The sequence below is a fragment of the Nerophis ophidion genome, linkage group LG01 (assembly GCF_033978795.1).
Source record: "Nerophis ophidion isolate RoL-2023_Sa linkage group LG01, RoL_Noph_v1.0, whole genome shotgun sequence".
Lineage (NCBI taxonomy): Eukaryota > Metazoa > Chordata > Actinopteri > Syngnathiformes > Syngnathidae > Nerophis > Nerophis ophidion.
Window position 1 is genome coordinate 18718758 of NC_084611.1, and position 18195 is coordinate 18736952.

At 40.2% G+C, this 18195-nt stretch overlaps 1 protein-coding gene across 6 annotated transcripts in view; it reads right to left on the minus strand.

Annotated features, from left to right (window-relative positions):
* trpm3 (transient receptor potential cation channel, subfamily M, member 3) overlaps positions 1 to 18195 on the minus strand; it is a 400472-nt gene that overhangs the window by 113674 nt on the left and 268603 nt on the right. For all 6 annotated transcript variants that reach the window (XM_061897816.1, XM_061897779.1, XM_061897795.1 and 3 more), the window contains exons 11-12: positions 17127 to 17261; positions 16992 to 17042 (exon numbers count right to left, since the gene is read on the minus strand). In XM_061897816.1, coding sequence (XP_061753800.1) covers positions 16992 to 17042; positions 17127 to 17261 — 186 coding nt within the window. The remainder of the gene's footprint in view (positions 1 to 16991; positions 17043 to 17126; positions 17262 to 18195) is intronic.

The window sequence follows — 18195 nt, forward strand, 5'->3', positions numbered from 1 at the left end:
CGTCCAGTTTTTTTGTAATTTTTCTAAATTCCTTTTCTTCCTCTAAGATTGAGTGATTTTTTTGTTTATCTTTATTAAGTATTAAGTCATAGCCCTTTTTGTTCTTCCTCCTGTTGGAGCGCTTTGTGTTATTTTTTTGTGACACAAAAGGAAGGGCCGGTGATCTGAAACAAGAGGAGTTGCTTTTCAAAATAAAATATGCAAATCCCATCCATCCATTTTTTCTACCGCTTATTCCCTTTGGGGTCGCGGGGGGCGCTGGTGCCTATCTCAGCTGCAATTGGGCAGAAGGCGGGGGGTACACCCTGGACAAGTCGCCACCTCATCGCAGGGCAAATATGCAAATCACAAGACAGAAAAAAAACAAGACAAGACTTCCCTCACCGCGGTGTGACAAGCAGAGTGTGTGTGTGTGTGTGCCTTTAAAAGGCGTTACCTGTTGCTAAGCGACGCGGGATGTCAGCAAAAGAGCCAGACAAAGCAGCACTAGCTCAGCTGTATTTTTTTTTTTTTTTTTTTTTGCTCTGTTGAATATTTTCGCTGAATTGCGGGATCTGAGCCGAGGATGTCGTTGTGGCTTGTGCAGCCCTTTGAGACACTTGTGATTAAGAGCTATAGAAATAAACTATGAATGATTGATTGATTGATTGTGTTAGCGCTCATTGGACGACTGCTTGGACAATGGAACTATTTATGAAACTTTGACAAGCTCCAGAGTCCTCATTTTCCATCCGATCGGAACTGTTGGAGTATCAAAACGTTCGGCTCGACTGGGAATTGTGAGCTCCCCCACAAAATATTTTCTAAAAAATATCCTATAAACGGGTTTCCGTTTTTTCTGGGTAATTTTTCAAACTTGCGCAATTCCCACATTTCTCAACCAATTAGAGCCGTTCCACCATTCACACACACAATCATTTTCCAAGTTCAATAAAATTCCAGTAATTCCAACAATTCCCGGTTTTCCAAAGACCTACTTTCACCTCTTTCTGGAAAGTTTTTACGGTCCACACAACGGTTTTTGAACATTCCAAATCCAAAACATTTGTCTTCAATTTCTCTACAAATTCCCGGTTTTCCCGAAATTTCCAAAATACCCTTTTAAATTCAAACTACTGCTACATCAACATATTTAAACTGTTTCTAAAAAAAAATAATACAACACCAACCCATTCATGTCCATCCATCCATCAATTTTCTACCGCTTGTCCTTTCGGGGTGGCGTGTGGTGCTGGACAAGTCACCCTGTCACCACAGGGCTAACACAGATAGACAGACAACATTCACACACTAGGGCCAATTTAGTGTTGCCAATCAACCTATCTCCAGGTGCATGTCTTTGGCGGTGGGAGGAAACCGGAGTACTCGGAGGGAACCCACGCAGTCACCGGGAGGACATGCAAACTCCACACAAATATTCCAAGCCCAGGATCGAACCCAGGACCTTCGTATTGTGAGGCAAACGCAGTAACCCCTGTTCCACCGTACTAACCCCCCATTTATATCATCTAGGACAAGTGTGCTGGTATCAATATTTTCAAAAAATTCCCGTTTTTCCAGAACTTTGTAAATGTTCGGGGACTTCCTATTCATATTAATTGGAAAATCTCTCAATTTTTCCCTGTGGAGAGGCGGAGCCGACGAGCCGACAGCGGTGTCAGGGCAAACGGTGGTCCTAGCCAAGATGGCGGCCAGGAGGCGGAGCATGCAGCAGAGCGGAGAGGCGGGGCACGGCTGGAGCGACACTATAGCCATCAGAGTCAGGTGCGTACACAACAGACCTGTGCTCAATCCCGGCATCTTCTGCTGCAGCATAAAAGGGGAGAGGGAGGAGCAATCGTGGCAGAAGTAGGAGAAGGAAGAACCGGCAACGAAGACCACGTGAGCGACGAGATCGACCCCAAGCAAGATGAGCCCCCGCAGCAGACGCAGCCACCGGACACCGAAAGGTGTGCCGCGACGAGGAGGAAGAGCCAGCGCGCTAGAAAGTGGTGCGACCGACTTCCAAGACAGTATGTTTATTGAAATAATTAACTCGAGTCAACCCTGTCATGATGCGTTCAGTATCAATCGGCACTGCAACCCACACTACGACGGCTAGAGACCAGTCACATTCGCATTTTTTAAACCCAACTCTGACACTTCAACCATCCACCCACACAGCTCTTCCCATATTGTTAGAAAAAGTGTGTAATTTGTGTGTGAATTATCCAAAAACTTTCAGATCTCTTTTATTTAATTGAGTAGTTGAGAGCTGTCCTTCTTCGACCAAGCCAAGGTCTTGGGGCATTCTGCTGTGTACATTGGAATGCGACGAGAGGGGTTTTCTTTTGTCCTCAAAGACCTGCCGAAGCCGAGACCAGGATGAGCTCGGGCCCGAGGCATCGTCTTTCTTTTGTCTTCAATGTGACCGAAAACAATGAATGTTTATATACTCCCCATTCCTGTTTTGCCGAAGCTGAAACTAGGACGAGCCAAAGCCCGAAGCATCATCTTTTTTTTGTCTTCAATGTGACCGAAAACAATGACTGTTTATATATTTGCTGAGACCAGGACGAGCCCGGACCCGAGGCATCGTCTTCTTTTGTCTTCAATGTGACCGACAACAGTGACTGTGTGTATGCTCCCCATTCCTGTTTTGACATGTGTTGTTGTGTAAACATTGAATATCTAAATAAAAGAGGAGACGAAAACCTTTTCGTCAGAGCTTGGTGCAGGAACTGTGCAAGGTGTACAGAGGCCAAGTCTCTCCTCATGATCGGAGTCCAAATTTAACTCCGTCTCTGTTTGATTCTTTGCCTTTTTGTCTTGTTTAATAGATGTCAACAGTGTTTGAACCTGACACATATATCGAACGCAAAAAATTCCCGGTTTTTAGGTATTTTTCTCCCCTATTGACAACGAATGAACGGTTGTTTCCCGGTTCCGAATATACCCTGATTACCCGGAATTACCAGGAATTTCATCCATCCATCCATCATCTTCCGCTTATCCGAGGTCGGGTCGCGGGGGCAACAGCCTAAGCAGGGAAACCCAGACTTCCCTCTCCCCAGCCATTTCGTCTAGCTCTTCCCGGGGGATCCCGAGGCGTTCCCAGGCCAGCCGAGAGACATAGTCTTCCCAACGTGTCCTGGGTCTTCCCCGTGGCCTCCTACCGGTTGGACGTGCCCTAAACACCTCCCTAGGGAGGCGTTCGGGTGGCATCCTGACCAGATGCCCGAACCACCTCATCTGGCTCCTCTCGATGTGAAGGAGCAGCGGCTTTACTTTGAGTTCCTTCTCACCCTATCTCTAAGGGAGAGCCCCGCCACACGGCGGAGGAAACTAATTTCGGCCGCTTGTACCCGTGATCTTATCCTTTCGGTCATGACCCAAAGCTCATGACCATAGGTGAGGATGGGAACGTAGATCGACCGGTAAATTGAGAGCTTTGCCTTCCGGCTCAGCTCCTTCTTCACCCCAACGGATCGGTACAACGTCCGCATTACTGAAGACGCCGCACGGATTCGCCTGTCGATCTCACGATCCACTCTTCCCTCACTCGTGAACAAGACTCCTAGGTATTTGAACTCCTCCACTTGGGGCGGGGTCTCCTCCCCAACCCGGAGATGGCATTCCACCCTTTTCCGGGCGAGAACCATGGACTCGGACTTGGAGGTGCTGATTCTCATTCCGGTCGCTTCACACTCGGCTGCGAACCGATCCAGCGAGAGCTGAAGATCCCGGTCAGATGAAGCCATCAGGACCACATCATCTGCTAAAAGCAGAGACCTAATCCTGCGGTTACCAAACCGGAACCCCTCAACGCCTTGACTGCGCCTAGAAATTCTGTCCATAAAAGTTATGAACAGAATCGGTGACAAAGGACAGCCTTGGCGGAGTCCAACCCTCACTGGAAATGTGTTCGACTTACTGCCGGCAATGCGGACTAAGCTCAGGTTCTAGGTGAGGGATCTGACAAAGAGCAGCTCGAAGACCTTTATGAAGAAGAAAAATTATGGACCCAGATTTCCCTCACCAGGAATTTCCCCCTATTAAAATTGAATGGGCAACATACAAACTTCTTCATATCCCACATTTATCAACTGATTCGAACCGTTCCAACATCCAAACATTCCACTCACCCTGGATGTTCAACCATTTCAGTTCCGCCCACGCGTATTGGCGGTCCAGCGGCTGGCGCACATAGGGCATTCACACCAAATTCCTGCCGGAATCGTAAATTCTACTGGTAATGAAGAGATTGAATGTGCTTCCACATCTGAAGTCTCCTTGTCCACGAACGGGGTATTGTAGGATTGCAAGCTTGTCACGCCAGTCATTGATTTGCTCTTCATTATTCCCACGTGGTAGTAGTACTAGTTTGTAGTTTTCTGCGTGATATTGCCTCGTCCTTTTTGACTGGGTGTTTGCTTTCATTAGTAAAAAGTAACTTCCTGCATTAAACTGTCTTTGAGTACTCTGCAAAGTGCTATACCAAATACATTTAAGTCTCATCTTAAAACTCATTTGTATACTCTAGTCTTCAAATAGACTCCCTTTTTGGACCAATTGATCTGCCGTTTCTTTTCTTTTTCTCCTATGTGCCACTCTCCCTTGTGGAGGGGGTCCGGTCCGATGTCCATGTCCAGAGTCGGGACCCAGGATGGACCACTCGTCTGTGTATCGGCTGGGGACATCTCTGCGCTGCTGATCCGCCTCCGCTTGGGATGGTTTCCTCCTGGCTCCGCTGTGGACGGGACTCTCGCTGCTGTGTTGGATCCGCTTTGGACTGGACTCTCGCGGCTGTGTTGGATCCACTATGGACTGTGTTGGATCCACTATGGAACTCATTTGTATACTCTAGCCTTTAAATAGACCTCCTTTTTAGACCAGTTGATCTGCCGCTTCTTTTCTTTTTCTCCTCTGTCCCCCCCTCCCTTGTGGAGGGGGTCCGGTCCGATGACCATGGATGAAGTACTGGCTGTCCATCTCTGGGGACATCTCTGCGCTGCTGATCCGCCTCCGCTTGGGATGGTTTCCTGCTGGCTCCGCTGTGGACGGGACTCTCGCTGCTGTGTTGGATCCGCTTTGAACTGGACTCTCGCGGCTGTGTTGGATCCACAGTTCGAGATGCTACCTCAGTAGAAGCATTTAAGTCTCACCTTAAAACTTATTTGTATACTCTAGCCTTTAAATAGACCTCCTTTTTAGACCAGTTGATCTGCCGCTTCTTTTCTTTTTCTCTTCTGTCCCCCCCTCCACAAGGGAGGGGGTCCGGTCCGATGACCATGGATGAAGTACTGGCTGTCCATCTCTGGGGACATCTCTGCGCTGCTGATCCGCCTCCGCTTGGGATGGTTTCCTGCTGGCTCCGCTGTGGACGGGACTCTCGCGGCTGTGTTGGATCCACTATGGACTGTGTTGGATCCACTATGGAACTCATTTGTATACTCTAGCCTTTAAATAGACCTCCTTTTTAGACCAGTTGATCTGCCGCTTCTTTTCTTTTTCTCTTCTGTCCCCCCCTCCACAAGGGAGGGGGTCCGGTCCGATGACCATGGATGAAGTACTGGCTGTCCATCTCTGGGGACATCTCTGCGCTGCTGATCCGCCTCCGCTTGGGATGGTTTCCTGCTGGCTCCGCTGTGGACGGGACTCTCGCGGCTGTGTTGGATCCACTATGGACTGTGTTGGATCCACTATGGAACTCATTTGTATACTCTAGCCTTTAAATAGACCTCCTTTTTAGACCAGTTGATCTGCCGCTTCTTTTCTTTTTCTCCTCTGTCCCCCCCTCCCTTGTGGAGGGGGGGACAGAGGGACTCTCGCTGCTGTCTTGGATCCGCTTGAACTGAACTCTCGCGGCTGTGTTGGAGCCACTATGGATTGAACTTTCACAGTATCATGTTAGACCCGCTCGACATCCATTGCTTTCGGTCCCACATCTGAGGTCCTCTCCAAGGTTTCTCATAGTCATCATTGTCACTGGCGTACCACTGGGTGTGAATTCTCCCTGCCCACTGGGTGTGAGTTTTCCTTGCCCTTATGTGGGTTTTTCCGAGGATGTCGTAGTCGTAATGGTTTGCACAGTCCTTTGAGACATTTGTGATTTGGGGCTATATAAATAAACATTGATTGGTTGATTGATTGATATTTATGTAGCACATGGCATGGCAACCAATATTTTGGTACCGGTACTTTTCGATACTTTTCTAAATAAAGGGGACCACAAAAAATAGCATTATTGGCTTTGTTTGAACAAAAATAAACTGGATTGCAAGTTTGTCCTTAAATAAAATAGTGAACATACAAGACAACTTGTCTTTTAGTAGTAAGTTAGCAAACAAAGGGTCCTAATTTAGTCTGCTGGCAAATGCAGTAACATATTGTGTCATTTATCGATCAAATTTTTAGTCAACATTATTAAGGTAGAAATTAATTAATCTACTTGTTAATATCTGTGTACTTTCTCTTTTAACATGTTATATCTACACTTCTGTTGAAATGTAATAATCCCTTTTTCTTCTGTTGTTTGATACTTTACATTAGTTTTGAATAACTTTCCAAAAATAATGGCAATGTGAGGAAAGTATGGACTTCTCCTGTCAAAATGGGACACGGACCAATCCGGAGGAGGGTAATTGGCAGAGATCATTTAATGATTTTGACTTTGAAGAAGAAGGGTTTTTTCGGAGTTTAGATGGATATAAATTAAAAGACTCAAGTGTAATGTGATCATCCGGAAAATCAGGAGTTCTCTCAAGAGGAAAATGACTGAGTCGGAACCTGCGGAAAAACGGTGAGAAAAATAAAGAAAGCCACTAGTATTCTACAAACCCCAAAACCAGTGAAGTTGGCATGTTGTGTAATTCGAAAATAAAAACAGAATACAATGATTTGCAAAACCTTTTCAACTTATATGCAATTGAATAGACTGCAAAGACGAGATATTTGGCTTGAAATGAGAAGCATATTTTTTTTTGCAGATAAACATTAACTTCGAATTTAATGGCAGCAACACATTGCAAAAAAGTTGACAGAGGCATTTTTACCACTGTGTTACATGGCCTTTCCTTTTAAAGGGGAACATTATCACCAGACCTATGTAAGCGTCAATATATACCTTGATGTTGGAGAAAAAAGACCATATGTTTTTTTTAACCGATTTCCGAACTCTAAATGGGTGAATTTGGCGATTTAAACGCCTTTCAATTGATAGTCTGTCGGAGCAATGACCTTTTACTCGTGACGTCACAACATGAAGCAATCCGCCATTTTCTCAAACACATTACACACACCAAGTCAAAACAGCTCTGTTATTTTCCGTTTTTTTGACTGTTTTCCGGTACCTTGGAGACATTACGCCTTGTCGGTGTGTTGTCGGAGGGTGTAACAACACGAATAGGGACGGATTCAAGTTGCACCAGTGGTCAAAAGATGCGAAAGTCCCTCGTTTGTTCCGCACACTTTACCGATGACAGCTATGCTACGACAGAAATGGCAAGAATGTGTGGATATCCTGCGACACTCAAAGCAGACGCAGTTCCAACGATAAAGTCAAGAAATCTGCAATATTGGAAAATAGACCAACACTGAATCTGCCAGAGTGCCTCGGGAGCAATTCAGGGACGACGGCAGTCTGTTCCGGCAGACGAGCGAGGTAAACCCCCTGGACATGTTGGCTAAGACGTGATTTATGCCACTTCTTTTTCTGTCACATTTTGTCCACCAAACTTATAACGTTGTGCATGAATGCACAAAGGTGAGTTTTGTTGATGTTCTTGACTTATAAGGAGTTCTAATCAGACATATTTGGTCACGGCATGACTGCAAATTAATCGATGCTAACATGCTACTTAGGCTAGCTGTATGTATATATCCATCCATCCATCCATTTCCTACCGCTTATTCCCTTTTAGGGGTCGCGGGGGGCGCTGGCGCCTATCTCAGCTACAATCGGGCGGAAGGCGGGGTACACCCTGGACAAGTCGCCACCTCATCACAGGGCCAACACAGATAGACAGACAACATTCACACTCACATTCACACACTAGGGCCAATTTCGTGTTGCCAATCAACCTATCCCCAGGTGCATGTTTTTGGAGGTGGGAGGAAGCCGGAGTACCCGGAGGGAACCCACGCATTCACGGGGAGAACATGCAAACTCCACACAGAAAGATCCCGAGCCTGGATTTGAACCCAGACTGCAGGAACTTCGTATTGTGAGGCAGATGCACTAACCCCTCTTCCACCGTGTAGCTATATTTGCATCCACCCTTTCCCTCCACCCACATTTAATGCCAAACAAACACATACCAATTGTTGGTTAGAAGGCGATCGCCGAATTTGTCCATGCTTCCTCCCTTGCCGCTGTCTGTCATGATATGGCTCAATAGCTTCAGTTTCTACTTCAATATTGTTTTCGCTACCTGCTTCCACACTCCAACCATCCGTTTCTATACATGCGTAATCTGTTGAATCGCTTACGCCGTTGAAATCCGAGTCTGATACCGAGCTAATATCGCTATACCGTTCTGTGCTGTCCGCCATGTTTGTTTCTGGTTGTTTCACGCTGTGACGTCACAGGATAATGGACAGGTGGATATACAAATCTTGAAAATCAGGCACTTTGAAGCTGTTTTTCGTGATATTGCGTGATGGGTAAAATTTTGAGAAAAACTTTGAAAAATAAAACAACTCACTGGGAAGTGATTTTTATTGGTTTTAACCATTCAGAAATTGTGATAATGTTCCCCCTTCAACAAACGTTTGGGAACTGAGGAGACCAATTGTTGAAGCTTTTCAGGGGGAATTATTTTCCATTTTTGCTTGATGTACAGCTTAAGTTAGAATATGACAACATGTGTTGTCATGTTTTAGGCTTCATAATGTGCCACACATTTTCAAGGAAAGGGGGGATCCTTTTTTTTAATTTTTTTAATTTTTTCTTTGTCATGGAAAAGGGGACGTTTTTGTCATGAAAAAGGGAGGTTTTTGTGGTTAGTGCACTAATTGTAAGTGTATATTGTGTTTTTTATGTTGATTTAATAAAAAAAAAAAAATCTATATATATATATATTTTTTATTTTATTTTATTTTTTTTTTAATAAAAATGAATAAAAAAATATTCTGCGGCCCGGTGGTTGGGGACCACTGTGCTAAATAATTATATTTGCATATTTGTCTCCCAGTATTGTGGGTGTTTTGATGACCAGCATGTATTTTGCATATCCATGAAGACGGAGACGCAAAATATATTGCACGCCTTATTCTGCTCAGCTTTGCACGTGTTTTAGCACACGCAAACATGCAGTAAATCCGGCCCTATGTGTCTATGTCTCCGCACTGTCAACCTGCAGCTTTACAGATGCCATGTCGAATCTGTGCAATGGTAATGCCGTCTATCGTGTCACATGGTGGTGTATCGCTGGGCACCTCCACCTAGTTTGTGTATTGATTATCCTCATTGGGGTCATGTGTGAACTTGAGTCAATACCAGCTGACTTTGGGCGAGAGCTGAGGGACAAAGAGCTTGTCGAAAAGTCAAACACATCAACATTTGTTATTTTTTTCATATTGGAAAGGGAAGTTTTTTTTCATGTGTATGATTAAAGTGGGAAATGGCGTCGGGTAGGTATGTACGTTTGAGCAAACTCAGCAGGTAAGCCTCATAAAATCTACCAAGCGGTGAACATTTGATTAGTTTTTATTAAATGGAATATGTTCCATACTTTTATGCAGTAAAAGAAGTGAGTTAGGACCCACGCTGTGATCTTTGAGCACCGAGCGTGCTGCCGCCCTGCATGAACCGCCATTGCTCATTTCTACAGCAAGCAAAGTTTATTTGTGCTGGAGCAGCTGCAGCCCACCCAGCCAATCTGAGTGGTCCTGACTGGGCCTTTCACACAGTGCAATGATTGGAGGCGCATTACACGCCACCTTTGCTGGCGGTCACCAGAAAAAAACACCTGCTTTAGGAGCCAAATAACCACAGAGGCCATGTGGAGACTGTGCACAGGTGGCACAAGACTGGCATGGTGAGTCACTCTGAGGATGACGTTGAGGTCTAATTCAGGGGTGCACAAACTGTTTGACTTGGGGGCCACATCAGGCTAAAAAAAAAAAACAAGAATAAATATATAAATTCAAAAAAATCTATATATATATACAATGTCAATATATATATATATTTATATATATATATATATATATATATATATATATATATATATATATATATATACACATACATATATACACAAAAAAAAATTGAAATATGGACTTGTCAGACCACAGAACACTTTTCCGTTTTGCATCAGTACATCTTAGATGAGCTCAGACCCAGCAACACCGGTGGCGTTTCTGAGTGTTGTTGATAAATGGCTTTGGCTATGCATAGTACAGTTTTAACTTGCACTTACAGATGTAGCGACGAACTGTAGTTACTGACAGTGGTTTCCTGAAGTGTTACTGAGCCGATGTGGTGATATCCTTTACACACTGATGTCAGTTTTGGATGCAAGGTCACGGGTGTTCAATGTTAAGTGCAGGGATTTCTCTAAATTATCTGAACCTTTTTATGGTATTACAGACCTTGGATGGTGAAATCCCTAAATTCCTTGCAATAGCTCAAGGAGCTATTGCAAGTGAATTTTATATATATAAATACATACATACACATACATATACATACATACATATATACATATATACATACATGTATATATGTATATATATATATATATATATATATATATATATATATATATATATATATATATATATATATATATATATATGTATAAAAACCCCAAATCCAGTGAAGTTGGAACGTTGCAAATCCTTTTCAACCTATATTCAATTGAATAGACTGCAAAGACAAGATACCAAACGTTCAAACTGGAAAATGCTGATATGTTTTGCAAATATGAGCTCAATTGTAGTTTGATGCCTGCCACATGTTTAAAAAAAGATGGCACAAGTGGCAAAAAGACTGAGAAAGGTTGAGGAATGCTCATCAAACACTTATTTGGAACATCCCACACGTGAACAGGCTAATTGGGAACAGGTGGGTGCCATCATTGGGCATAAAAGCAACTTCCATGAATTGCTCGGTCATCCACAAACAAGGATGGGGTGAGGGTAACCACTTTGTGAATACAGTTTAAGAACAACATTTCTCAACCAGCTATTGCAAGGAATTTAGGGATTTCACCATTTAGGTGTTCCGTGGTCTGACGAGTCAAATTATTTTTGGAAACTGTGGACGTTCTCCGGAACAAAGAGGAAAAGAACCATCCGGATTGTTTCAGGCGCAAACTTCGAAAGCTAGCATCTGTGATGGTATGGGGGTGTATTAGTGGCCAAGGCATGGGTAACTTACAGGTCTGTGAAGGCACCATTAATGCTGAAAGGTCCATACAGGTTTTGGAGCAACATATGTTGTCATCCAAGCAAAGTTATCATGGACGCCCCTGCTTATTTCAGCAAGACAATGCCAAGCCACGTGTTACAACAGCGTGGCTTCATAGTAAAAGAGTGCGGGTACTAGACTGGCCCGCCTGCAGTCCAGACCTGTCTCCCATCGAAAATGTGTGGCACATTATGAAACCTAAAATATCACAACGGAGACCCCGGACTGTTAAACAACTTAAGCTGTACATCAAGCAACAATGGGAAAGAATACCACCTGAAAAGCTACAAAAATTGGTCTCCTCAGTTCCCAAATGTTTACTGAGTTTTGTTAAAAAAGAAAGGCCATGTAACACAGTGGTAAAAATGCCCATGTGACAACTTTTTGGCAATGTGTTGCTGCCATTAAATTCTAAGTTAATGACTATTAGTGAAAACAAAAAAAAAAAGTTCTCAGTTCGAACATTAAATATCTTGTCTTTGCAGTCTATTCAATTGAATATAAGTTGAAAAGGACTTGCAAATCATTGTATTTTGTTTTCATTGACTATTTACACAATGTGCCAACTTCATATATACATATATACATATATATATATATATATATATATATATATATATATATATATATATATATATATATATATATTTATATATATATATGTTTCTCCTGATGATTGAGGGAACCTCTCATGAAACAGTTCTGTAGAGATGAAGTAGTCTTGTGATTTTTCCTACACATACACATATATATATATAAATACATATATACATATGTATATATACATATGTATATATATATATATATATATATATATATATATATATATATATATATATATATATATATATATATATATATATATATATATATATATACTGTATATAAGTGTATATACATATATTTATGTATTCTTATTTATTTATTTATCTGGTTCCTCTCGATGTGGATGAGCTGTGGCTTCACCCTGAGCTCCTCCTGCATGACAGATCTCCTCACAACCATGGACTTGGAAGTGCTAATTTTCATATACTGTATTTACTGTAAACATGATGATTCTCAGAATATTTTTAGAATTTGGCCACGAGGAGCAGCTCTTTGCACTAAGAACCTTTAGGAAAAGGGACCCAGAATATATCATAATCGCTTCAGTATAGTGGCAACTTGTTTTTCTGTTATACTGGTACTTTAAGCTTTGTCTTTATGTATTTTGGGGTTTGAACGCATGCTCTTTGTGCCAACCTCGGATCAGAGTTGGGTTTGAAGATAATATGTTGTTAAAGACGAGAGGTTTGATTGCGATATACAACCTCTGCAGGAACTCCCAGTGGAGGATGCGGCACTCCTGCAATCAGCTGCGCTTGAATTAATGAACCCCTCTTGATACTAATGCTGCTGACGGTGACCCCTCCATCATCTCCCACCTGAGGGATCACTTGAAACCGGCGAGGGGACATGGGCCGAATGTAAAGCTCAGCCTTTTTATTTTGCAATCAGGTTGTGTGCGCGACAACGACAAAAATAACACTATGAAAGTTGTGCTAGCAACAAATCGTTGGAAACATTTCATCATCTTCAAGATGAAAGTAGCTCCAATATCGATTCACAAATTAAAATATCGAAACTTTTGATACTTTTGTTCAAGGGTGTCCAAAGTTTTCCCACCAAGGACCATGTACTAAAAAGTCAAAGTATGCGGGGGCCATATCGATACTTTTATGTTTTTTAAAATTCTAAAAACAGCTTTGTTTATTTTGTCAGCTTTAATTTATACGTGAATAAGTTTATTTTGATTAATCATTAGTTAGAAAATTTCAGCTTTACATTTTTAAACATTTTTTATTCCCATTAAAGAATAGAATAAAAAACATATCATGATTTTACGATAATACTACACAACTTAGTATGTCCAAAAATTCTGCCTGTATGAACATCAATCCATCTATTTTCTACCGCTTATTCCCTTTTGGGGTCGTGGGGGGCGCTGGCGCCTATCTCAGCTACAATCGGGCGGAAGGCGGGGTACACCCTGGACAAGTCGCCACCTCATCGCAGGGCCAACACAGATAGACAGACAACATTCACACTCACATTCACACACTAGGGCCAATTTAGTGTTGCCAATCAACCTATCCCCAGGTGCATGTCTTTGGAAGTGGGAGGAAGCCGGAGTACCCGGAGGGAACCCACGCATTCACGGGGAGAACATGCAAACTCCACACAGAAAGATCCCGAGCCTGGGTTTGAACCCAGGACTGCAGGACCTTCGTATTGTGAGGCAGACGCACTAACCCCTCTGCCACCGTGAAGCCCTAAATTAGTATTGTTTTTATTATTTTAATTATGTAAACTTTGTTTATTAAATATATTTTGGACGGCGTGGCGATGTTGGTAGAGTGGCTGTGCCACCAATCTGAGGGGTTACTGGTTCAATCCCCACCTTCTACCATCCTAGTCAGGTTCGGTGTGTCCTTGGGCAAGACACTTCACCATTGCTCCTGATGGGACCTGGTGAGCGCCTTGCATGGCAGCTCCCGCCATCAGTGTGTGAATGTGTGTGTGAATGGGCGAATGTGGAAAATACTGTCAAAGCGCTTTGAGCTCCTTAAAAAGGGGTAGAAAACGTTATACAAAAACAAACCATTTATCATTTACCATTTATTAGTATTTTTCCCGCATCCGGAAAAGTCAAGTATGAGGCAAAGGGGGCATTTCGATATTTTTTATACTTAAAAAAAACAAACAAAACAAAAAAAAACCGCTGAAAAGGAGATCTCCTGATGATTGAGGAACCCCTCATGAAACAGTTCTGTATAGATGAAGTAGTCTTGTGTTTTTTCCCACACATATAAATAAATATATATATATATATATATATATATATATATATATATATATATATATATATATGTGTGTGTATTTTTTTTTGTAAGACAAAAATGTGTATTATTAGGTGGCAAAGTATATTAGTATTATTATTATTATTATTATTATTATTATTATTATTATTATTATTATTCAGAACATTAAAAAAAAATTCTCTTTTAATTCCAAAGTTTTGCTCTTTTAGCTTACATTTTTACTGATGTTTTTTTTTAATGTAAGAAAAGACTAACAATATTAATAATACAATTGTGTGATTGCATAACCTTGTGTGTCAAAACATTCCGCCTGTACGGAAATATAAATGTTTGTTACATTTAATAGGGTTTATTTATTTTTATTTTTTTTTAAAGACAAAAATGTGCATTATTGGTGGCTAAGTGTATTATTATTATTATTATTATTATAATTATTTTTATTATTATTATTATTGTTATTATTATTTGTATTATTGTTATTTTTAGTGTTAATAATTAGAACATTTCAACTTTTACTCATTAAATTCCAAATGTTTGTTATTTTTCTTACATTTTTTACTGTTGTTTTTTCTTTCCATGTAAGAATATAATTCTAATAATAATAATAATAATAACAATACAGTTGTGTGACTGCATAACCTAGTGTGTCATAAAATGATTCCTGGACAAAAATAGAGATATTCAATTACATATTTAACAGTGTTTTTATGGTTGTTGTATTTTTTTTCAAATGAATTCATAAATTGGTATTGTTTTATTTTTTTTAATTAAATAACTACAATTTGTTTATATTGTAAGTATATTTTATTTGTATTTTTTCACCGGGGGCTGCATCCTGAAAAGTCAAGTATGAGGCAAGGAGGGCATTTCGATATTTTTTTTTTACTTAAAAAAAAAACAAAATGCTAAAAACGCATTTAATATATATATATATATATATATATATATATATATATATATATATATATATATATATATATATATATATAAAGACATGCACCTGGGGATAGGTTGATTGGCAACACTAAAATTGGCCCTAGTGTGTGAATGTGAGTGTGAATGTTGTCTGTCTATCTGTGTTGGCCCTGCGATGAGGTGGCGACTTGTCCAGGGTGTACCCTGCCTTCCGCCCGATTGTAGCTGAGATAGGCGCCAGCGCCCCCCGCGACCCCGCAAGGGAATAAGCGGTAGAAAATGGATGGATGGATATATATATATATATATATATATATATATATATATATATATATATTAAAGACAAAAATGTGTATTATTGGTGGCTAAGTGTATTATTATTATTATTATTATTGTTGTTTTTTATTAATAATTACAGCATTTCAACTTGTATTCATTAAACTCCAAATGTGTATTTTTTATAAAATTGTTTTACTGTTGTTTTTTCCCGATATAAGAATAGAATAACAATAATAATATCAATAATAATACAGTTGTGTGACTGCATAACCTAGTGTGTCATAAAATGATTCCTGGACGAAAATAGAAATATTCAATTACACATTTAACAGTGTTTTTATGGTTGTTGTATTTTTTTCAAATTAATTCATGAATTAGTATTGTTTTATTTTTTTTAATTAACTAACTACAATTTGTTTATATTTTAAGTATATTTTATTTGAATTTTTCCACCGAGGGCCGCATCCTGAAAAGTCAAGTATGAGGCAAAGGTGGCATTTCGATATAGTGGCTAAGTAAATTATTGTTATTATTATTATTATTATTATTAATTATAACATTTAAACTTAATCCCATAAAATTCAAATGTTTGCTCTTTTTTCTTAAATGTTTACTGTTGTTTTTTTCTATTCAAGAATAGAATAAGATAATATTAATACAATTGTGTGACTGCATAACCTGGTGTTAGGAGTGTTTTTATGGTTGTTGTCCATCCATCCATTTCCTACCGCTTGGGGTGAGCTGGAGTCTCTCAGCTGCATTAGATTTTTTTTTAAATAATTCATAAGTTAGTATTATTATTTATTTTTTCAATCAACTACCTAAACGTTATTTCATATTTTAGGAATATTTAATTTTTTATTTTGAGAGCATCTAATATTTAAGATTGGATTATTGCATTTTTTTTGCCCTTTTTTCAAACACATTTTTACTGTTGTTTTCATTTTAAATAAAATAAATATACCACTTTTGACATTTTAGCCGACAAGTTAGGCATATTTTCACAAAGTACGAGTATCGGAATCACCGATGCCAGCCTGAATTGTACCTGGTATCAGATCGGAACGAAAATCAGCAGTATCGCACACCGCCAGCACCACTGTGAAGCAAAAATAAGCATCGGCAGAGTTGATGACACACACAAAACTAATCCAAACACACCGGTGTTATTCCTTCTCAGCCTCAAAGCAGTTCCTCAGCTGTTTTGTCAAAGTCTGCGAGTCAAATACTCTTGAATGCACGTCGTGTTTGTTTGCAATGTGTGCCTTCCAGAAAGAACAATAAGTAGCGAGGGAGTCAATGGAAGTGGACAGAGGGATGAGAGTCATGCACAGCGCTACGCAGCTACTGCAGCCTGCAGCTCCAGCTGAAAGAGAACAGCCAGCCTCTATTTGCGGTCAAGAGCAACTCAGACCACCAAAAAAACAAACAAAACGAAAGACGAGGCAAATCAAAAGAAGCTCCACGTGGTCTTAGATACGCGCACTCCAGCCAACATTCGCATTGGGGTTAGTCCAAAACGACGGCAGCGAGGGTCGTACCTTTTTGACGTCCCTGACAAGGTGGTAGAGCGTGTTGGACGGGCCGTGTCTCTGTGGGCCAACAGAAACACCGTGAGTTCAACCACACATCCGCCACGGGACCTGGGGTCATCAAGACTTGGAGGTTGCCCTTACCGTGTTGTAGAGCTCCTCCAGCCTGGACAAGGTGAGGAAGCGGTGCATGCTGACTCCATTTTCAATCAGCAGCTTGACAAAGTCCACTCGGTCCAGAACCAAGGCGTCCAGCATAGCTTGCTCCAGGGAACCGACCTGACCAACACCCAAGCATACTGTTGTTATCAAAACCTGCACTGTTATCAGCTACTACATCACTGTAGGCCAGGGGTCAGCAACCTTTTTGAAACCAGGAGCTACTTCTTGGGTACTGATTAATGCGAAGGGCTACCAGTTTGATACACACTTAAATAAATTGCCAGAAATAGCCAATTTGCTCAATTTACCTTTAATAAATAAATCTATATGTATAAAAAATGAGCATTTCTGCCCGTCATTCCGTCGTACATTTATTTTCCTTTTACGGAAAGTTTTTTGTAGAGAATAAATGATGAAAAAAACACTTAATTGAACGGTTTAAAAGAGGAGAAAACACCCAAAAAATGAAAATTCAATTTTGAAACATAGTTTATCTTCAATTTCGACTCTTTAAAATTCAACCGACAACCGAAAATTGAAGAGAAAAATTAGCTAATTTGAATCTTTTTGAAAAAATAAAAAAAAATAATTTATGGAACATCATTAGTAATTTTTCCTGATTAAGATTAATTTTAGAATTTTGATGACATGTTTTAAATAGGTTAAAATCCAATCTGCACTTTGTTAGAATATATAACAAATTGCACCAAGCTATATTTCTAACAAAGACAAATCATTATTTCTTCTAGATTTTCCAGAACAAATTTTTTAAAAGAAATTCAAAAGACTTTGAAATAAGTTTTAAATTTGATTCGACAGATTTTCTAGATTCGCCAGAATATATTTTTTTGAATTTTAATCAAAATAAGTTTGAAGAAATATTTCACAAATATTCTTCGTCGAAAAAACAGAAGCTAAGATGAAGAATTAAATTGAAATGTAGTTATTATTCTTTACAATAATAAAAAAAAACAATTACTTGAACATTGATTAAAATTGTCAGGAAAGAAGAGCGAGGAATTTAAAAGGTAAAAAGGTATATGTGTTTCAA